This window comes from Apteryx rowi, unplaced genomic scaffold, assembly GCF_003343035.1.
Source record: "Apteryx rowi isolate R43461 unplaced genomic scaffold, aptRow1 scaffold_90, whole genome shotgun sequence".
Lineage (NCBI taxonomy): Eukaryota > Metazoa > Chordata > Aves > Apterygiformes > Apterygidae > Apteryx > Apteryx rowi.
This window is the reverse complement of record NW_020451205.1, coordinates 2,410,582-2,432,775: the sequence shown is the minus strand read 5'-3', so window position 1 is coordinate 2,432,775 and position 22,194 is coordinate 2,410,582. Positions and strand designations below refer to the sequence as shown.

The 22,194-nt window shown below is 59.3% G+C and overlaps 1 protein-coding gene across 2 annotated transcripts; it reads left to right on the top strand.

Annotated features, from left to right (window-relative positions):
• Window positions 1-40: 40 nt before the first annotated feature.
• Window positions 41-21,836, top strand: ANXA6 (annexin A6). 2 transcript variants are annotated; one of them, XM_026091389.1, is made up of 26 exons: window positions 41-131; window positions 3,555-3,615; window positions 7,205-7,289; window positions 7,610-7,704; window positions 7,982-8,095; window positions 8,185-8,275; window positions 8,383-8,462; window positions 8,545-8,601; window positions 8,793-8,886; window positions 9,383-9,478; window positions 10,346-10,404; window positions 10,882-11,004; window positions 11,146-11,204; window positions 11,892-11,970; window positions 12,900-12,981; window positions 13,303-13,397; window positions 14,064-14,177; window positions 15,346-15,436; window positions 16,232-16,311; window positions 16,547-16,600; window positions 18,607-18,624; window positions 19,511-19,607; window positions 19,976-20,071; window positions 20,426-20,484; window positions 20,813-20,935; window positions 21,467-21,836. In XM_026091389.1, exons 2-26 carry the CDS (start codon window positions 3,598-3,600, stop codon window positions 21,524-21,526), a joined length of 2,019 nt encoding a protein of 672 aa, XP_025947174.1. In that variant the 5' UTR covers window positions 41-131; window positions 3,555-3,597; the 3' UTR covers window positions 21,527-21,836. The 2 variants fall into 2 exon arrangements, with proteins under 2 accessions (XP_025947174.1, XP_025947176.1); XM_026091391.1 differs by lacking the exon at window positions 18,607-18,624.
• Window positions 21,837-22,194: the final 358 nt, after the last annotated feature.

Below are 22,194 nucleotides of genomic sequence, written 5' to 3'. Positions count from 1 at the left end.
CGGGGCCGTGACGCTCCCGGCGGGAGGGGGGAAGCGCCGCGCGGCGACGGCGGGCGCACACGGCCGCAGCACGGGCGGGGAGCGCCGGCGCCCGGCTCGTCCCCAGCGCCAGGACAGGCCTCAGGCTGCGCGTAAGTGTGCGCGGGTGGGCGAGGGCACGGTGCTGGCGGCTGCAGGGGAGAGGGGGGAAGGAGGAAGGCGCCGGCTGGGCAGCGAGCAAAGCGACGGAGGCTCCCGCAGAGGGGCGGCGGCGGGGGAGGGCCGGAGCGTAGCCCCGATTCCTGGAAAAAATCGTTCCTTGCTCGCGAAAGGGTCGGCGAGTCCGGCCGCGCCGCGGAGGCGCCCGTGGCCCCAGTGCAGCGCTCCGAGCTGCGCTCCCCGCGGGGGAAAATCCCTCTCTGCCACCCAGGAAACTTTGCCCGGGGAAACGTACTGTGCGGCGTTATAAACGCGCATAGATCTAAGGGGGCAGGGGGACTTCTTGCTGCTTGGGAAGGGGGAATGGGGTTTTGGAGACCTCCTTTGCCTCGGCTGGGGGAACCCGTCCTCCCTTTTTCTTAAGGATGCTTTTCTAAGCTGCGGGCAGGATGTAGGCAGGCTGCTGGGTGTGTCCGGCCCTCCATGGCGCTCGGGGAGACCCGTCTCCGCTGCGCCTCGGGCTCCGCTTGCGCCTGCAGAGGAGCCTGCCAGGTGGGAGGTGCAAAAATAGCTCCCGGGTGCAGGGACGAGGCCTTCGAACGCAATGGCAGCCCAAAGCTGAGCCGGGGYGGGGGCCGTGGAGAGGCTGGCGGGCTGCGGCGGGACCCAGACAGCCGCAGTGGGTGCAAGCTGTGGGCACGAAAGATGCTTTTTGGAAATATTCATTCTGCAAAGCTTATTCATTCTGCAAAGAGCAGAGAGAGTTGGGGACCAATGCCAGGGATCGGGTCTGTAAATCCTTTGGGGGTTCTTGCAGCGCTTGCTGTCCAGGACCCCCCTGCTGCCCACACCTCTCTGTACACCCCAGATCAGGAGGTGTGTAGAGCTGGRGAGACCCCCCTGCCCAGGGTCTAGGAGCGGGACTGCCTATGGGCGTTATCACCTGCCCCACTGGTGGCCTGTGGTTGTCCACCAGAGCCCAAGCAGCTCTGAGGTGTCCTTCCCAAGCTGGCCGTGGGTTCGCCTGCTGTCAAGGGCAGAGCTGGGCCTCTGCGGAGATCTCGCCACAGCCAGGAGTGATCAGCCACATGGCTGGCCTCAAAAGCAGCCTCACATGGAGGCAGGAAACAGAGGGACAGGGTGTGGATCCAGTTTTGTAGGGGATTCTCAGCCACTGCTGAGATGGGTTGGGTGGTCTCAGCCCAGTTGCTGCATGCAGAATGGGAGGGAAGGAGGCAAGGAAGCTGTGCTGGACATTGCTTTCTGTGTTTCCTGGAGGGCACAGGGCTTCAGGACTGCAGCAGCGTATGGGCTCCCAGGGCCTCCCGATGCAGTGGGGTGGGACCGGGGCTTGGCGAGCTCATCGAAAAGCTCTCTTGGTATGTGGAGGCCCGGCAGGTGCTGGCCCTGGGCAGCTGTGTCCCTCCGCAGCTGCCCAGGCCTCCACATACCTCCTGTCTTTGCCCTGCCACCTCCTCATCTGGGGAGAAAAGGGTGTAATATAGCAGGCCAGCAGTCTACCGAGGGGTTGCAGCCTCTGAGAGCGGTGTTTTGCTCCCCAGCCTGCTGCAAGTGGCTCAACACGGGGGGGGCGGGGGGCGGGGGGGGGCATGTGGGCTGGGTGTCCAGCACCCCACTCCTGGGGGCTGTGGGATCCTCCTGCACCTGGCACCCGCCCAGCAGCTGGTCCACAGTGCAGCCCCAGGGTGTGCACAGGAGGCGCCGAGGCCTTCCAGCTGCCCCCGGGTGCTCCCAGCCTGTGCTGAACTGGGTGCTGAGGCTTGCAGCCTCCCCAGCTAAAAAAGGAAGGGCAGTGGGGAAGCAAATGCTGCTCTGRTTCCCAGCAAGACTTCCTCCTCTTGGCAAGGGTGCCCACGTGGGCACTTGGGGCCAGAAATCTACTTTCCCTGAGCAGAGAGGCTTGTCTCGTAGTGACCTCCCCGGCACCGAGCAGCACCCCTCCTCTCGGCTGCTGGCAGCCTCCCTGTTGCAGGGATATGGGGCGGTGCCAGGGAAGTTCATGTGATATATATATATATATATATATATATATATATATATATTTTTTCCCCCTGCAGTCGCTCACTGGCATGAAATTCAGCTCTGCTTGGGGCAGAAATCCTCTCGCTTGCTCCTCGGTGCAGGGGGCTGGGGAGGACTCGCTGGCTGTGCCTTGGTGCAAAATGCCTGCTGCGCCTTGTGTTTTCCTGCAACGTGTCGAGGACGGCAGCCGAGCCCTGGCTCGCAGCAGGAAGGGGGGATGTGACTCCTAGCTGGAGAAGCCGAGCGGCTCAGATGACGCTTAGGAGATTCATTCATGGCCGCACTCCATTTTCCAGCTGTTTCTCTCCTTCCGCCAGCTCTCAGGGCTCTTGGCGCAAACCGTGCTCTTTGGGGACTTTCTCCGTGGGGGCAGGGAAGGCCCGCGCCGTGGTAGATTAACAGCTATAAATGGTGCTTGATGTTAGAAAACAATCTGTGAGTTACCCTAGAAACCGAGCTGTTTCCTGGGCTCTGCTCTGCGTGCTTGACTGATATCAGGGCTTGATTTGGTGCACCAAAACTCAGATAAAGCCAGCGGGACCTTGCAGGGAGCTGCCTAGCGCTCCCTCCCCCGTCACAGCGGGATTTTCCCCAGCAGCCGCCGAAGCCGAGACAACCCCAGCRCCCCCAAGGCCTGGAGGGCTGTGTGGGGAGTGAGGAGATGGGGAGAGCGATGGGGGCTCCCGCACACCGCCGCGGCTGATGCTCCCAGCAGGACCCCGGGGCTGTGCTGTGCGCCATGGGGTGCAGCACGGAGGGTCAGCAGCACAGCGCCAGCCCTGCTCCTGCGGAGGATGCTCAGTCATTTCCACATATTCAGCACTTTCTTCCCCTCGTGGTTTCTCTTGGTGCTGACTGCCTAACGTTGTGCTGCCAGGAAGCTGTGCCGGGGCAGACCTCCCCTCGCATTTCTGCCGCTGCTCCTGGGATCCCTGACTCGGTGCCAGCAGCAAAGGGCCTTGGCTCTGCAGGGCAGCCAGCCCTGACCCGGTCCCGGCACTGCAGGTGTGCTCCTTGCCATGGCGCTGGCAAAATCGTGCTCCCCAACTATTGCCTGCAAGGAGCCTTTGGTAGACCCACTGGAGCGGAGCGGGATGGAAGTGCTGGGGAAATTGCTGTGTGTCAGCACAGCAAATGCTAGGGCTGCTTGGAGCCAAGCTCCCCGGCCAGCCCCAAGAGCCCTGTCCCAGCTCTGGCACGTGGCCCTCAGAGAGGACCGAGGAGTCCTCAGCTCTCCCAAGCTCAGGAGACTGCTGAGGAAGGGGTGTCCTGGCCGAGGATCAGAGCTGTGCGATGCCTGACTTCTCGTCAGAGCAACATCACATGCAGAGATGCTCCAGCTCATATCTGCTTGCTTGTTTTTCCTCCCACAGCTCCTTCTCTCCTTTGTGCCGGTGATTTCCAGCTGCAGAAGCCATGGCACCCAAAGGAAAGGTACGGTGCACCCCACCCTGTGGGCTCTGGGGCAGGGCCAGCTCCCGGGGCTGCCTCGGCTTTCGCTGGGATGCCCTGCCCGGCTCGGAGACCCCTGCCGCAGGACAAGCCGTGCCCAAGCAGCGGCTTTGTCTCAGCCGTGCCGAGGCGGCGGTGGCGGGTGCGGGGCGARATCCTGCCGCAGAGCCTGTTTACATTGCTCCCTCTCCAGCTGGTTCCATAGGGACATGGAGTGGATGGGGGGAAGTGCTAGCGTGCTGGGGCCGAGGGAGCTGGGAAGAGGCGGGGAGGAAGGCACAAAAATCCCTTTGGGAACAAAGTGGGATGGGAGAGGGAAGTGGGGCTCTGGGAAGGGGAGGAAAATAGACATTGCACTGGGGACTTGGTGCTTAGCAGGGGAGAAAGGATGTCCGAGAGCCCTCTGGGCAGGCCTGCAGTAAGCAGTTCAGCCCGGGTTTGGGTTTCGGTTGCCCACACGTGTGCTGATGCAGTGACAGTCTYGGTGGGACCAGGACGTGCTGGCCCAGCCTGCGTCGTGCGGGGGGCTTCCCCAAAGGGCAGTGCCTGCAAAGCCCTCCGCCGTGGGCAGCTTCTGCTAGGAYGGGGGCAGGAGCCGGGGCGAGGAGGTGCATGTGCGGGGGCAGCCCTGGCTGCGGCCTGGGTACATGGACACCCTTGGGTTAGGCGGAGAGCCCTGACTCCTGCCTTTCCAGCCCTCCGGAGAGGCCCAAGGCCGTTCCCACTCCCCTCCCCTCTGGCTTTTCTCTGTGAGGGGACCCAAATTTCGCTTCCCTCCAGGCACGGGTGCCTTTGCAACCTGCCATCTGGCAGCTCGGTGAGCAGATGCCCCCTCGCAGCCGGGAAAACATCTCGGCRTGGGTGGAAAACCCGCGGCTCTGGTGTGCAGCTGTGCGGGGATGCACCCTGCCTGCGGGGTCCTGGCTGGCCGGGCCAGGGCAGGGGAGTCCAAGCCCTCTGCGACGCTGACCCCTTCTGTGCCCCTTGGGCCGGGCTCCGTTTTCTGTTCCCTCGGGGAAATGGGCAGTTACTGCCTCAGACCGGTTACCTGCGGCTTGTGCTTCCCCCGCCGRGGGGGCGGTTGCCTCCGGGTGGGGAAACCGAGGCACAGCACGGCTGCGCCCCCCACCTGCGGGTGTGCGCGGAGCCCGTGGCAGCGCTGGGAGAGAGTCGAGGCTTTGCCTCCCGGCACCCAGCGCTGCACGCGGGCTCCTCACGCTGGAGGAGGGCCTGTCACCCCAGTCACGGGCACGCTGGGCACCTCGGTGCCACCGCTGGGGAGGGGAGCCGGCTGAGGGCAGCAGGGCTGGSCAAGAAGTCCAGGGGCCCAAGCAGCTGTGCAGCGGGCAGGGAGGAGAGAGCGAAGCCTCGCGGGGAATTTTGCCTCCACCCTCCCGGCCCCGGCCTGGCCTATTTATAGCTCCCAGGTCCCCGGCAGGCTGCGATGACTCAGACTGGAGGAGGGGAGGGCAGAGGGCTCCCAAACGGCTGAAGTCTGGGGGATGGAGGTGTGAGGAGGGCCCAGCAGCAAGATGCCACTTCCCTCCCAAGGAACATTTCTGCACCACCTTGGGGCTTGTTTCTGCGAGCGTGCAGGGAGCACTGGGTGAGGCGCAGTGCTGAGCTCCTGCCTCAGTTTCCCCTACCCAGTGGCAGCTGATGCTTTGAGGGGAGGCTGCTCGGCCGGGGGGGCTGGCAGGGTAGGAGCCTGGCCCTGCTCCTCATCCCTGTTTAAGCAGGACCAAGACCTGCCCTCCAGCTACCCCTCGTTCTCTCCCGCTGCTGGAGCCTCCRAGCAACTCCTGTGCCTGATAACTCTTAGTCTGCCTCTCTGCAAGGCATGTGTGTGGGCAGCTGCCTGCAGTGAGCGAGAGGGCCTTGGGAGCTTACGGGAAGCGGGGCTAAATCCAGYCTCCCAGTGAATCACCTGCAATACGATCCCATTCCCATCCCCAGCAGAGTCTCAGTGTCCGAGTGTGCCTGCCTGGCTCCCTCCACACCTCGAAGGAGAGGGTCTCCTCTTGCCGGAGCTTGCCCCCGCCACGCAGGAGATYAGTGTTGGTGGCACCTCCAGAGAGGGCCTGCACCATGTGCCGAGCCTGGAGTTTGTCTCATGGGGGAAAGGGGCTTTCCCCATCTCCCGCTCGCTGCGTTGTGCTGCAAGGCAGGCGGCTGTTCCCCCCGGTGGCTCTGCTCCTGGCCGAGCTCCAGTGCCCGGTGTGTTCCCATGGGTCGGCCCCTCTGCGCTGGCTGCCCCACTGCCGCAGCGCAAGGGGCTGAGCGCCCAGAGGAAATGGCAGAGCTGATCTTGCACAGCCCAGCAGGTGAGGGGACCTTCCGCGTCATGCCCAGCAGGCCCCTTTCCGGGGGGGAGGGCTGCAGGTATGGGACTGCTTCCTTGCCCATTCCCTTGGTTTCATTCCTGGATGCCCTCGCCCTGTCAGGGATCTGGCACTGCTGGTTCCCATCCTGTCTGGGGACAAACTGGCTTTAAATGCCAGTGCTGGCAATAGTCTCGGGCCTTTGTGCAGCTCCCAGGGACTTTAATCAAGCCCAGCAGCTCCTTCTGAGTGCATGAGCCCAGGGAGATGTGCATATCTGCTTGGCATACGATTAAAAACTGGGTTGAGTGATGTGCATTCAGAGCTTCCCAGGGTCCTGAAGCAGCTCAGTGAAGCTACTTGGTCTGGCTTGCAGCCTGCTGCTCGCTTTTCTGCTCCCCAGCAATGCTGCTAAGGAAATTCTGCTGTTCAGATCTTTCTTTCTCCAGTGGGGAGATTTCTCAGTTCCTTATGAGGGGTGTGGAGCCAAGCTGGTTTCAGATCTGCTTCCACCCCAGGCTTCTGGTGCTTTCAGTCAGAGCTTCTGCCCTGTGTTTGTGCAGGCAAATTCCCCGTGTGAGCTGCTTCAGAGCTAACCTGCAAGGAGGGAAGTCAGGGATGTGAGGAAAACGCTGGCCCTGTTTCCCCTTATGCCTTCACTTACACGGTCTTGCTCCTGGCATATCCATTGTGCAGAGGCTTGACAGCCCTGGAGGTGCTGAGGAGCAGCCAGAGGGAACTGGGTGATGCCAACCTGGGGGATTTCTCAGGTTCCTGGGAAAGTCTCTCCCCACAGTCTCTCTCTTCACAGCTGGGAACCAAAAGTGTTCAGGGAACCTGTTTCCAAAACATTCGGCTCTTGCTGACATGGATAAGGAGGATTGTGTTTAACTTTTAAATATACAATACAATGGGCAAATGAAGAACAATGCCACTGAGATAAGAGAGGGAAGGTCATGTACTACAATGACCTGGAAAGCAAACAATTTATGCTGGATGACAAATGAGAGGAAATAATTGAAAAGAGGAACAAATGTTTATGTTTGAAGCTAAGCTTTGCCTTCAGAGAGCCTGAAAAGGGAGCTGATCTCACCCTGCTCCTGCTCACCATCTGCATCTCCACCTTTTGACTTCTACTTTTTCCCTCATTTTTTCTGCCCTGTTGTCCAAGCTGGGCCCTGCTGGGAGAGGGGAATGGAGCCATGGGAATATCTTTTTCTCCTTTCATTTTCTTGTCTCCTTTCTCCTAGGTCTACAGGGGGTCAGTGAAGGATTTCCCCGGCTTTGATGCCAGCCAGGATGCAGAGGCCTTGTACAATGCCATGAAGGGATTTGGTATGGATGCTCCTCCCAACCATCGTTCCAGGGTTGCCCTAATGTCCCCTAGTCCTTCGGGTTGACCCCTTGCATGGCTGAGCATCTTGCATTGCTGCYCTTTCAGCCACCCATCTATTTTAGCAGCCTGCCAGGACTTTTTCTGGCTCCCCTTTGCTCCCCATCAGCACCAGAGCCTAGCAGGCATTGCTCCTTGGCTCTGCCCCTCCTGTTTCTCCTCGCAGCCCAGAGTCGGAAGCAGCTTTGGACATGGCAGGATCTTTAAGACGAGCCCAGATGCAGGGGGGCAAGACCAAATGTGACTGGTCTCTCTCCTGCAGGCAGTGACAAGGAGGCCATCCTGGACCTCATCACATCCAGAAGCAACAAGCAGCGAGTGGAGATCTGCCAAGCCTACAAGTCTCTCTATGGGAAGGTAACTGCAGAAACGCCACCCCCCACCCTGCCCCGGCCTGTGCCCCTGCCACCATCGCAGGCTGGYAGCGGCTCCCCCAACAAGCCCACGCAGGGCTCCCACAGCTCCCTGGCCCTGAGCCACGCGACCTGCGGAAGAGGAAAGGGCCTCCCAGCCTCGGGCCTCCCAGTGCCCTACACAGCCAGAGATGCCCTCCTGGGCCAGCGACAGGGCCTGCTGCTGCTCCCCGCAGGTGGGAGCTGGCCTTTCCCAGCCCCTTTCTCGCCCTCTCTGCCAGGACCTCATTGCAGACCTCAAGTACGAGCTGACGGGGAAGTTTGAGCGACTGATCGTGAGCCTGATGCGGCCCCCCGCCTACAGCGATGCCAAGGAGATCAAAGATGCCATCGCGGTAAGGGGTGGGGGGCAGTCCCTGCAGAGACCCCTCCATGGCTGCCCCGGCTCACCCTGCAGTTCATGGGGCCCTGTCTCTCCCCTCAGGGCATTGGCACTGACGAGAAGTGTCTGATTGAGATCCTCGCCTCTCGCACCAACCAGGAGATCCATGACCTCGTGGCTGCCTACAAAGATGGTGAGGGCTGGAGATGGGCAGGGGATACCCCGTGTCCCTTCAGGCCAGGGCAAGGGGCAGAGTTAAGGGATCTGGCTCCAGGCCCTGACCTCTCTTTCTCCCACCAGCCTACGAGAGGGACCTGGAGGCTGACATAGTTGGAGACACATCAGGTCACTTCAAGAAGATGCTTGTTGTTCTGCTTCAGGTAGGTCCAGCTGGCCTCCCCTGTCCTGTGCCAGTGGTGGCCAAGGGAGCCCAGCAGGGCTGAGCCAGTGTCTGTCCCACAGGGCACCAGGGAGGAGGATGACGTGGTGAGCGAGGACCTGGTGGAGCAGGATGCCAAGGTGAGGCCTGGCAGATTGCTGGGATGGGGTGGCATCTGGGCAGGGATGGGATGGAGGCGCTGGTCACTCTGGGACAGTCCAGCTCTGAGGCTGTGAAATGCGGTGGATGCCAAGGGTGCCTGTGCTTGTGCAGAGCCCAGCATGAACGGTGCCATGATTTGGGCTCTCTGTCATCTTCCCCATCCCTCAAGGACCTTCTGGAAGCCGGCGAGCTGAAATGGGGCACTGACGAGGCCCAGTTCATTTACATCCTGGGCCGGCGAAGCAAGCAGCACCTCCGCTTGGGTGAGCATCTCCCATGAGTTTCAGGGCTGGGTGGATGGCAGCTGCAGGGTTTGGGCAGCTCCTCCTGCCAAGCTGGCCTGGCCAGACACCTGGGTCCCCAGAGCTCCATCATCTGCCAAGTGCCTTGTTTTTGTCTGTGGTGGTGAGGACATCCTTGCTGAAAGCATTGCTTAGTATAGTCCTGAGCAGCAAACTGGGCCTTAAAGTTATGAGGTCAGTTGAGCCCCACGTGGCTGTCCTGCGCGTCCCCAAATGGCCCACCTGGCTGGACAGACACCTGAAGGGAGAGAGGAGGTGTCCCACTTTGCCCCGCAGCAGTGGCATGCCTAGGGCTGCCTTCGCCACCTGCACGCGCAGTGCCGGGACACCTAAGCCCCCAGGATGTCCTGCCGCAGAGTGGCTCACATCCCCCAAGGGGGCAGCACCGCTCCCGCCAGCATGTGCCGGCCATTTCGGGAGGGCTCAGCTGGGGCCTTGTCTCACTTGTGCTCCGCAGTCTTTGACGAGTACCTGAAGATTTCTGGGAAGCCAATCGAGAGGAGCATCCGGGGAGAGCTGTCCGGCGACTTCGAAAAGCTGATGCTGGCAGTGGGTAAGTCAGCCCCAGTGGTCGGGGATGCTGCAAAAACGTTATTTGCCTTGCTGGGGATCTGAGGTCTTAATGAAAGAGTCAGTGGGGCCGACACTCTTACAGCTGTACCTGGTGTTAGGTAGCTCAAATCCGGGCACGTGCTCTTGGGAGGGATGTGTGTGAAGAGCAGCATGAACTCTTAGTGTATGAGAATGCAGAGATGCCTATCCTGGGGACTGGCTCAGACAGCATTCGTCATAAAGAGCCATTCACACCTAAAACTGGTCATTCTGGGCCATTCCTACCATATGTGCCGTGAGTGTTGACAGGCAGTCCCCCCCCCGCCCCATGAGCCTCCCAGTGAACACACGTGTATTTGTCATTCCCTGCCGTTGCTGGACTGTCTGTGCTCCTGCTGTGTGAATCGGGGGCCAGGAGCCAGCAAACACTCATATGTCCATATCCCCACTGCTATAAATACTGAAAATGGACAAGAGATGAAAAGTTCCTCATGCGGAAAGGGAATTGTGGAGGTCCCCCTTGGACCAGCCCACAGCAGTGCCTGATGCTGCATTGACTTACAGCTAATGGYGGCAGACAATAACTGCAGTGTTTGAAGCACAGCAAAGCACACGGCTGTGTAGGGGACATCTCTGGGTGGTGGGTAGATACAGTTGTTCAGGGGAGGCACCAAGGGCTGCTGCAGGAGAGCCAATGAAAGCAGACAGCTAGGAGAAGGATGGGTGGTGACTGAGAGACTTGGGCCGGGAGAAGGGAATGGGAGCTTGGAGGCGCGGGGCACTGGCTGATGCCCCTGGGTCAGGGGCCAGAGCGAGAGCAGTCTGACAGCTTCCCGGTCTCTCTCACCTCCCCTCTGTTTCCCCCCAGTGAAGTGCATCAGAAGCACAGCAGAGTATTTTGCTGAAAGGCTCCACAAGGCCATGAAGGTGAGTGGATCACCCCCTTTCAGAGCTGCGAGGCTCCTTTGCAGCTCTGGGGGAGCAGAGCAGAGGAARGCCCTGCCCCTGACATGCAAGCCCTGTTCCTTAGAGCCCATGAGAAGCCCTGTAGATCTCTTTCCTGCTCCGTGCCACAGCATGCCAGCAGTGGGGTGGGTGCTATAGGGCAGGCTGATAGCCTGTTTGTGAAGATGGGACCTATATGACCCTGCAGTCTTTGCTCCTCCCCTCCCCTGCGCTCCAGAGTAGACATGAAGTCATCTTCTCCAGCAGAGGAAACCTTCAAAGCACTTCTTCACTCAGCTGGGACTGGCTGGAAATCTGATAAAGGGTCCCAGATTTGATGGGCCGAATGACCTCCCCGGGTTAGTCCCCTRGGGCCAGGCCCATGGCAAGGCTAAGCGGGCTGCCCAGCCCTCACTGTTTGCTGTTCCAAGGCTTGATCCCAGGACTCATCCATTGCAGGGGCTGGGCACAAGGGACAACACRCTGATCCGCATCATGGTCTCTCGCAGCGAGATCGACATGCTGGACATCCGAGAGGTGTTCAGGACCAAGTACGAGAAGTCTCTCTACAACATGATAAAGGTAAACATTAGGGGGTTCCCAACCATCATCTGCTGAACTCCTGCTAGCAGTGTTCTCACCCTGACACCAGCATACCTGGGAGGGCTGAATACCCTGCCCAGCTCGCTGTGTGTGATTCTCCATCTCCGACTGTCTTTCCAGGAAGACACATCTGGCGAGTACAAGAAGGCCCTTCTGAAGCTGTGTGGAGGAGATGATGAGTAAGAGCGCCTGTCACTGCCTGTCTTTGCCTTGGACTGTCCCTCTGGGTCCTGTTGGGGCTGCCCTGGGTGCTGGGTGCAAACGTTCTGGCCTCCTGAGGAGCCTTGTGGAGCACCATGCTGGCAGGTTTCGTTCCAGACCGGGAGCCGGTCAGGACCGGCAGCACTTGCAGTGGGAGCAGCTCAATTCAGAGGGCTCTGTGGCCCCTCTGCATGGCAAACCACAGTGCCGTGTCCCTCCTTGACATGTGAAGGCTCCGCAGAGGCAGGGGAGGCCAGGGCAGGCGGTGAGAGGGCCTGTGCGTCCTCCTGTCCCTGAGGCTGAGAGGTCGGGGAAGGCAAGCCTGGAGGGCGGACGCTCCAGAGGGGCAGCGGGGACAGTTTATGGCCTGCTTTCCCCTCATCCCCAGGGCTCCCTCCACTGGCTGCCTGCTTCCCCCTGCACAGATAACGGGTGTGCAATGCCCCCCTTGCACCATCACCAGTCCYGCTGCCGCTGGCACTGCTAAGCGGTGGAGCAGGATGGGTTGTAGGGCCGCTCCACAGCGGGGCTGGAGCCAGCTGCTTGGCCCTAGGCTGGGGTGGCRGCATCGGTGCCCGTGGGCTGGGTGGCAGCGCTGGCTGCCCTGTGCTGTGCGCACCAGCCCCGTTGCTCACTGTCCTTGTGTCCTTGCCCTCCCGTTGCAGTGCCGCAGGTGAGTTCTTCCCCGAAGCGGCGCAGGTGGCCTACCGGATGTGGGAGCTTAGTGCAGTGGCTAAAGTGGAGGTCAGCACCCCCTCCCCTCCTGCCTCCATCCCTCGCTCAGCTCCCTGCCAGCTTGGAAATCACTGCTTTTCCTCTCCGCACGCCAGGGCCTGCTGAGGGGCTGTGGCCAGCCCRGCACCTCCTCTCTGCCTCTTGCTTTCTTTTCTTGAGACCTTTGGCTCTTTGGTGTTGGGCATGAGGTTGGTGTGATGTAACCCTGGCAGTGCTGTGGTCTCCACTAACCAGACCTTCCTGTTTCTAAAGCCTGATCTTGCTGGGGTGGCAGACACTGCATGTCCGTGCAACGCACCATGTGCGGCCTCCGCTTCGGTGCGTGGCGGAGATGTCGCCCCTCCAGGGCTGAGCTCCTCATGAGCAGCTCGTACCAAAGCTGGAACTAACTAGAGGCTCGGCTGGTGGGAGGTCTGCTGGCCCTCACACCCTGGGGAGCATGCACTGTGCATGCAGCAGGGAGATGTATGGAAGGGTGCTTGTCTGGCTGCAGGTGATAAGAAGAGATGGGTAGAAAAGCCCCTGGGGTGCAGCACGCAAGGCAAAGCGCCCCGTTAACTTTGCTGGAAGCTGTGTGAGGACCTAGGAGGGCAGAATTACACCCGACTGGGGGAAGGAGCGGGAATCCTTTCAGTGATTCCCCTTTTGGCTTGCAAATGATGCAGTCAAACCCAGTGGAGGGGTCCATACAGTCGGGGAGAAGGTTACTGCACCAAGTGCCMCACCGAGACACCAGTGTCCCCTGCTGTCTCCTCCCCAGCCTCCGCTGGCCTGGCTATGGGTTGCCCCTTGATGGAGGGTGGCAGTGAGGGCACATCTGCGCTGAGCCCCGGTGCTTACACTAACCCAGCACCTGCTTTGGCCTCGGCTTGCTGGTTGGCACCCTCCCTCCCTGCCTCCCTTGGGAGCGAGCCTAAAACCCCTCTGTGCCTCTGCAGCTGCGAGGAACCGTGCACCCTGAGGGAAACTTCAACGACGATGGCGACGCGCAGGTGCTCAGGAAGGCGATGAAGGGGCTGGGTAAGTGGGTGTCGTGTGCGCAGCGCTGGCGAGCCTGTGTCSCCTGGCCCGGGGGGGAGATGCTCTTCAGTGGATCAGGGAGCAGAAAAACCATCCTGGCCCACCCGGGGCTGCAGAAAAGGCCCAGAGGGGAATAAGGAGCCAGCTTTGGAGCAGAACTGCCCCTTTTCCMTGTCCCCAGTTTGCAGGGACGCGCTGTTACCGGGCGGTAATGGGTGACAGTGCGGCTTGGCGTGGCCCTTGCAGCGGGCTGGCGGGAGGGTGCAGAGCCCTGGGGGCTGTGGCTTGCGGCTCTCTGCGGCATTGCTGCTGTCGTTGCAGGCACAGACGAAGGGGCCATCATTGACATCGTCACCCAGAGGAGCAATGCCCAGAGGCAGCAGATCATAAAGGCGTACAAGGCTCACTACGGCAGGGTAACGCTGGCCTGTCCCCTCTCCCGCCATGCTTCCTTTCTTCTGCCTGTGTCYTCTCACTCTGATATCTGACCCTCGCTGAAAAAATCCTGCTGAAGGGGAGGGGAATCTGGGAGCCTTGCTTTGTCCTGCAATGACCTGAGGAAGACTGAGGTTTTCAAAGTGGCCTCCCATTTTGGGTGTGCCACCAACCCAAGGCGAGAGCATCAGTTTTCCTCCGCTTTGTAAGGTCCTGGGTCCCACGTGGAGGACTCCAGAACTAGGCTCTCCCTGGAGCCATCCCCCCAAACATGACTTTAAACAGCCCCAAAGGTCTGCCCAAATATGCCTCACCTCCAAGTAAGAGGGTCTCTTTGCTGTGGCCAGGGAGATGCAGATCACGTCTGGCACAGGGAATATTATTCCCCTTTCCKCTTCTATAGGAGGAAATGAAGGTGTTGGGGATTCTAGCTCTAAGGAGCTGGTCAAATGCACTTCTTACTCCTTTCCGCTCTTCCTCTGTACAGCCATCTGCTGGCAGGGAGGATTTGGAATAGCTCTTATTTCTCCTTGCATTGCTCATGGGTGGGTATCCCATGCTGTTTTCCCCTGTTGTTGCCTCGGCTGATCCATCCCTGTCAAAGGAGCAAGGGACAGGCTGAATCCAATGCCTGAACACTTTTGCAGGACTTGATGGCAGATCTGAAATCAGAGCTGTCGGGCAGTTTGGCAAAGCTGATCCTTGGGCTCATGCTGACCCCAGCGCAGTACGACGCCAAGCAGCTGAGGAAGGCCGTGGAGGTAATTGTAGCACCTGTAGGACCAGCTTCAACACATGGGGATGATGCAGTATTTGTCAAGTTTGTACCCATCCTGCCCATGGCCCAGGGCAGGTGTTGGAGGATGGCACACTTGTTCCCTCTCTTACAGACTGTACCAAGCCAGGGCTGTGAATTGGCTGGTGGCATATGAAGCCAGGGCCTCTTCATGTCCCTTATGAAAGGAAAGCAGAGCAAAAAGCACCAAGACTAAGGCCTGGTTTGCACTTGAGACCTGCTAGGAGCCCGGTTTGGCTTGTTTGCAGCCAGCATGCTCCTGCCAGCTTTTATACAAAGCCTTTCAGCAGGTCATGGGCTGCTTTGCACAGTATCCCCATTTTGCAGCAGGAGGCAGCACCCTGCCAACTGGCCCAGGCAGCCAGGGCAGAGCCAGCGTGAGTGCAAACCAGCTCTACACAGTGCTGTGCACTGAGCTGGGCCAGCAGGACCCGCACTGCTGGCGAGGCTGAGCACCCTTCATCTCCCTGCCRGAGACCCTCCCTGGCAGCAGCACTCTTGGACTCTTTTGTGCTGGCTCCTCCCAGCCCATGGGGTCATTGGGAGGTTTCTGTTGGCAGCCACAGACCTTCCCCTTCAAACATCCTCAGAGCTTCTGCTTGACCTGGAGAGCAAAGGGACTCATCCCTGAGCTGGYTTGCTGTCTTGAGGCTCATCTGTGGCCCAGGTTGCAGGACACAGCCTGGGGTCTTGCAGATCTGCAGATCCAAGCATGGACTTGGCTGCTGATACCAATTCTTGCAACCATAACAACTGTGTCCTGCTACGCAGAGACCGGGAACAGAGCCTGTGACATGCAGATAACAGACACTGCTGGGCTCAAAGTGAACCTGGTCTTCATGGCCAACCCCCCCTTCCCCCTCCCCCTTTTTGTGCAACTTTAGGAGGGGAGTTTACTTGCACACCCTAGAAATGACTGAATAAATGTCAAGGTGCCCCTGCATGGCAGATGCACTGGAGCAGTTGGAAATGGAGATGGGAGGGATCGTGTGACCTAGAGATATTCAGGGTGATGTAGCGCTGGGCTCAGAGCAGCTCCTCCTTGCTTTACACTGGTGGGGCAATGCAGGAGGGTCGTGGCATCCCTGTCCCGTGCTGAGCCCCACAGCACCCTCCACACCACTCTCTTCCAGGGAGCCGGCACAGATGAGAGCGTGCTCATTGAAATCATGACCACAAGGAACAACCAGGAGATCAAGGCTATCAACGAGGCATATCAGCAAGGTACAGCAGCAGGACGCAGTGCGGGGAGCGTGCAGGGTGCACCGAGGGTCCTGGGGTCTGGCAAGCAGAAAAGAGTATGTTTAATGCTCTACTGCTGTACGAGGCCCTTTGTACTCAGGGTACGACTGCTATCTGGGTTGGATCCATGGCCTGATGTGGTGAAAGTGTCTTAGTCCTTCCAGGCAACAACAGCTCTTACTCAGGCCCAAGCCTTCATTAAAAAGCAGTAGAAACGTAGGACAAGGCTGGCCAGAATCCACAAATCTCTGTCCTATCGTTTCTCACATCTCTAAACCATCCCCTCTTCTCTGCCTCTTCTGTCCATGCTCCCYTCTCCCTAAGGTATGAGAGGAGCTGCAGGATCAAGGTTAAATCCTCAGCCTCATCTCTCCCAGAGCCCCTTTGGTTTTAAATAGACATCTCTGTGGCTGGTAACCCCCAGAAGTGTGCTGGTCTGGCATCTCTCCAAGTTACAGTGAAATGCTCCCAGCTCTGCCACCGCAGTTTTCTCCCTGGAGATCTCTTTTGCAATGACCCCTTTCCTTCCTGAGCACTTGGAACAGGAGGCTGTGCTCTAGTCCAGGGAATTAGAGCTGTCAAGCTGATCCCCATTTCCCTGGGCCTGAAAAAATCAGGTGGAGGCATCTGCTTCAGAGATGCAAAGGGTAGAGGATGGCCACCACCCTCTGCAGGTGCAAGTGTTTCCCGTGGGGTTCGCTGGCACAAAATGCGCTGGCGAGTGGGAAGTGGAGCTGGACCCTGGGYGCAGGGCTCAGCTCTCCTCTTTCTCCCCAGCCTACCACAAGCGCCTGGAAGATGACCTGAGCTCTGACACATCAGGGCATTTCAAGAGGATTCTCGTCTCCCTGGCTCTGGTGAGGGCAGCTCTCGCGATTGGCGCACTCGCTAGGGATGGTGTCCCTGCACTGCCATGTGGGAGAGGGTCCCCGTGGGGCAGGTGGGGGTGTGCAAGGATGCTGTTTAGGAGAGGACAGTCAAAGYATCGCTGAGTGGCTGGGCAGGGCTGCTGGACACTGTTCGCATCTCCTCGTTGGGGCTTTCCCAGAGATGTTCGCTCCCCAGCTCTATGACTTTTGTATTGAAACACAGGGCAACCGTGACGAAGGACCAGAGAACCTCACACAAGCTCAGGAAGATGCAAAGGTAAGGGCTGTACTGGAGGCTTGCTGYGCAAACGGGGATGGGATTTGGGAACACCTGAGGGCTTCCTAGCTTCAGCGGGAGCTGTGCTGTGTTGCTGGTTGTGTGTAAAAGACCAACAATGTTATGTCCCCTGATCTGGAAATAGCTTCCTTAGGGAACCTAATGGTGCTGGGGCAGTGTCTCTATAAAGCTGCAAGGAGAAATGCCAGGTGAAATRAAACCTTTGGTGGTGAATCTGCCAGGTCTGATTGCTACAGCCTGGCCAATGCCCTGGGCTCCTCTGCTCCTAGCAGAGGTTGGTCCCTGCACATGGAGGCTGCAAACCGTGAGAGCAGGCTGGGGAGCTCCCAGCCTTGGTCTTTGGAGCTCTGGGGTACTGCACCGCTAGCTGTGCAGAGCTGCCATTTTGGGGTCCGGCAGCACATAGCAACACTGAAATTTGGCACTTTAGCTTCAAAGGCTGCTTTGGGCTGGCCTGTAGGAGTCACCCACCTCGTTGTTGTGCATGGGGCAGCCCTGAAACATAAGCATGTCACCAGCACCTGGGATGGCAGCTCCAGCCCCCAAACCATCTCTCTCGTCTTTATTGGGCCACAGTGAGCGCAGACTGGAAGGGAAAGGCCAGGCAAGCAGAAACAGCAGAGCAGGGTGTTGGGCCCTGCTGGCCCGCTTGGCTGCTTCTGGAGCTGTGTGCCTCCTGGGCCCGGGAGAACCACAGCCTTTGGCGCTGTGCACTTTGGGCTCCTGTTCCTGCACCTGCAGGCAAAGCTGCCTCTGAATGGGGCCAGAAAGCTCAGCTTTGAGTCTGACCTGGGCAGCTGTGTGCTCCCCAGTGTGCCTCACCATCCTGCTCCCTGGAGCTGCCTCCCAGCGTCGTGGCAGAACAGGGCCTGGGTGCGCCCCATTCCCTCACTTTCCTTTGGCGTGCAGCAAGACGCATGTCTGGGGGATGTTTGGAGTGGGCAAGGGGCTCATTTCTGCAGTGAGCATTGCTCCACGATGCCTCAGACCAAAGGCCTGGCGTTGGGAACCACCCTATGACCCTCCTGTCACCTCTCCGAGCTTGCTGCAGCACTTGCACTCCTGCCTGGCTGCTCTGCTTCAGCGCTGCTTGCACTAACACCACGGGCTGCTGCCGGCAGAGGGAGTGGATGCTGCACTGGCTGCGTGCTGCCGTGTGCTGCTGCTGCTCTGCTGCTCACCTCCCGCTTGATGCAGAGAAAGAGAGAGCCAGGGAGGAAAACCACAGGGATGTTTTCTAGGCGGATGGACTAGCTGTGCTGGTACCATCCTGCATTTTATCAGCAAACCTGGCCCCTGCCCTCCTCCTGCTGCCTGGACTTGGCAGAGGGAGACAGGCTGCCCTCAGCTGGCTCCCGGCCGCTCTTGCCCTGCCTGTCTCCGTACCAGGCAGTAGTTTTGTCGGCCCCACAAGCCATGACGCGTGGCATCCCCACTGTACCTGCTGGGGCTGTGCAAGGATGCTGCCCCTCATAACTGGGAGCCCGGGCAGGCTGGTGCAGTGCCRGTGGAAAAGCTGCTACTCAAACCCCGAGCCTTTGGCTTTGGCTGGGTTCACAGGCTCCTCCATACCCCAGCACCACCCCGATGGGAGACTGTTCCTCTTTTTCCCCTGAGTGCCCCTACCTGCAATTTCCATTCCATGTTCCCAGGGACCCACTGCGGGGGGGTCTTTGACCTGCCAGCACCCCTGTCTCCAGGGCTCGGCAGGTTCTGCCTGGGAGCGTGGACAGGGCGCTATGGGGTCTGGAGGGGCTTGCTTTGCTCAACCAAAGTCCCTGGCAGCCAGCAGTGTTGGGTCCAAATGGAAAAAGGACATGGGTAGCTCATAAGATCACAGCCACTCATGGGGAAGCCAGGGAGCAGGGGACGCATATTTTGGGGGGTTTCTTGCTATGCTTCCCTCATTTTGTCAGGGAAAGATAAAGGTTGTGCAGCACCTTCTGACCCTGTTGTCTTCCTGTCTCTCTCTTTCTCTCTGCCAGGTTGTTGCCGAGACCCTGGTGAGTGCCTGCCCTTTTGCTCCTCAGCCTTGTGCATGTTTAAGGGGATGCTCCAGGCCTTGGGTGCTGGGCCGGAGGAGCATCCCCACGCTCGCAGCTCCTCCGGCCGTGAGGGCTGTGCCCACTTGCTCCAGGCTCCTCACAGTGGGATGGGGTGGCAAGGTGACAGGCAGGCTGGCATGAGGGCATTTCCCGCAGCGCTGCCGGACAGGTGGATGCAGTGCTGCAGAGGGCAGGGTAGGGGAGAGACAAGCTGCTCACCTGCCCTTGCCAGGGCTGGGGACCAATCCTGCCCACTGGCTGCAGGGGCGGGCTCATGGTCGAGGCAGAGCAGGGCTCAGGCCTGGCTTCCCTGCTTCACGGGGAACTGGGGAAGGGGCAACTTTCTACTGAAATAGCCCAACGGGTGCAATGAGTACAGCATCCCCACTGAGCCCAGCACCAGCTGTGGCAGTGGTTTTGCCCACGGACAGCACTAACATGACCCAGCGTGAAGGGTGATCTCTGAATCTGGCAGCTCTGAATTGCCTGTTCGGTATTTGTAACCCCCGAAAGAAAAAATATCCTAACCRCTAGCACTGCACAGATTTTTCATTAAAAACTGGGGAGCATCTTTTTTCAGAGATAACATGTGTGTATGCATGTATCTGCATGGGTGTGTACACAGCTGTACACTATCTATGCATGCTTTTCCTAAAGCCCCAACAGAAAATGCCTTTTTTGATTTTTAAAAAAATATATGCTAGGGAGCCTTCTAAGAGCAGAAAACCTCTTTGCATGAGGGAATCCAGGACTGGTTGTCCCAGGAAGGGCTGTTTGACATCTTTGCCCCTCTCTGTTACGCCCTTGCCCCTGCTCCCCTCTTCACTCTGGGTTGCTCTTGCAGAAACTCGCTGATGTCTCCAGCAATGACTCCAGCGACTCCCTGGAGACCCGCTTCCTCAGCATCCTGTGCACCCGCAGCTACCCCCACCTCCGGAGAGGTAGGACCACATTGTGTGCTGCTGCCAGCCCCGGCTGGGGCATGAGCACTTCGATTTGCACTGGGGTGGGCCAGACAGGGCTCCCAGGCAGTGGGAGGCTGGAGCGGCCCTGTGTCTTCACCAGTGTTGGGAATGAGGGGAGGAGCTGTCTGCTTGGGGGGGGTGTCAGGAGGAGATGGTGTGGCCTTGCATTTGGGATAGGCTGGTTGAGGCTGCCCAAGGTGGCACCTGACCTGGTCCCATGTGGTCTAGAAGTCTCTGTTTTTAGGGTTCAGGGCTCTTGGGCATCTTGCTGTCCTACTGCCCCAGGGCTCTGGGGCTGGGATGGAGCTGCTTGGTGGTGACTGTCTCCTATTGTCCATCCCTAGTGTTTCAGGAATTCATTAAAATGACCAACCACGATGTGGCGCACGCCATCAAGAAGCGGATGTCAGGAGACGTCAGGGATGCATTCGTGGCCATTGGTTAGTGCCTGACGGGTGCCCCTCGGAGGCTTCCTCAGGGCTGCTCAGCAAGGCAGGATGCCCCAGCCGGCAGCCCCTTCACCTGCCTTTACCAAGGCAATGCTGCCTGCCTGTTCCTATTGCCTTCGGGCCATGGAGATTCCCAGTGCGGCACTGGATTGGGGTGTTTACGGGGCTATCCTGTGGGGCCAGTCCTGTAGCTGAGGAGGGTTTTGCAGCTGGCCTTGATGGAGGGGTGAGGAGGTGGACGTGGCTCTTCTGTGATGGCCCAGTGGTGTTTACTGYGGCTTTGGCAGTGGCCTTGGTGTCGCAGAGCCAGGAGCCAACTGTCTCTCCCCTGTCTGTGTGTTGCAGTGCGGAGTGTGAAGAATAAGCCGGCCTTCTTCGCTGACAAGCTCTACAAGTCCATGAAGGTGAAAATGGGCTCCTTCGGGGCCAGGCTGCAGGGGCAGGGGTGATGGCAGGCAGACACCCTTTGGGGAGCTTTGATTCAGCCCCACAGCAGCAATGGGGTTTGGCCTCCTCCGGCCATCCCTGACAGAGCAGGGCCAGGCTCAGCTCAAGCTGTTACTTGAATGGCCATCTGGGATTAGCGGGGGATGCAGCAGGTCCGTGTCTTGTGGACAGCAAGCCCAGTGCCATGTCCGAGGGGAGCCCCTGACTTGGACTGCGTTGGAAACATGAGCAGGCTCCCGGGACCCCTCTCCCTCCAGGGTTACTTGTTCAAGCTCCCCTTTGCAGGGTGCTGGCACGGATGAGAGGACCCTCACCCGCATCATGATCTCCCGGAGTGAGATCGACTTGCTCAACATCCGGGGCGAGTTCATAGACCTGTTTGACAAATCGCTGCACCGCATGATCGAGGTGAGGGCCCGCGGGTGTCCCTCCCCGGCACATCAGCTTGTCTTTCTGAGCCCTGGCGGTGTTGAGCCTTGTGTGGACCCTGGGCTGGGAGCAGTGCTGAGCCAAGCACCCAAAGGCTGCAGCACAGCCTCGGGAGGAAAAACCAGCCCTGAACCGCACTGGCTTAGCCGGTCTGGCTGTGAAGGGGTTGCACTGCCAAACCTGCTGCTTTGCAGATCCCTGGGGGGTGGCTGCGACATGGAGCTATTGCCCGTGTGCCCAAGGGCAGGCCTGCCTCATGCCCCAGTGCTGCGGAGACCCCAAGCGAGCTCCGCGCAAGGGCTGCGCTCATAGTTCAGCTCCCCAGAGCTCACCATGGTCCCCATGCCATCTGCAATAGAAATACCAGCACCAACCAGCCCTCTAGGGCTGGGAAGGCAGCCGACAGGTCCTGCTCCTGTCCACACCGCAAGCTGCACTTCCCTGGGGCAGGGATCACCAGGTGGCAAGAGCGGCGCGTGGCTCTCTCCGACATGGGTTTTTCTCTTGCAGAAGGACACCTCCGGCGACTACTGCAAGGCTCTGCTGGCGCTGTGCGGGGGGGAGGACTAGGCCGTCCGGGGCCACCGTGGGMGCCCTTCCTTCGCGTCTGAGCCAGCACATGCGCACACACCGCCTTAATGTCACTGCAGCTTTGGGGGCTTCAGGGAACACTTGGTTCTCCTTGGAAGACAACTCACTTTGTGCTAGAAAATGGCACCGCATTGCAAGCAGGGGGGTCTCGGGGAGGGGTCTGTGTACGGGGATTATGTCTGTCTCAGTGCAAAATGATTCATACTCAAACGTGCCACTAACCCAGTCATTTACCCAGAGCGAGAAGACAATTTTAAATCTCAGAAATAAAACCTTGATGTTGCTGTCACTGGGCCAAGACCAGTCTACTTATTGCGGCAGGTTTGGGTGGGACTGAGCCCCTGTGCAGAAATCAGTGTCTCCTTGCTCCTGCGGGCAAATGTGCTCAGTACCAGCCCCATGCTGGGCTGCCAGCCCTGGGGAGGGCAGCGTGCAGGACTGGGCTGGGCGCAGGGCTGCCAAATGTGCCTGCGGCTGGCTGCTGCGTACGGATTTCACCATGAGCTTTGCTGGGCGCCTCTGAAAATCCCTGGTGGGTCTCATGCTGCTCTCCTCCAGGCTGTAGCCAAAGGCTGGATCTTGGGCAGATGATGGTGTTACAAACTGGAGGTACAGATCTGACTTGATGGCATCCCCTTCTCCTCGCA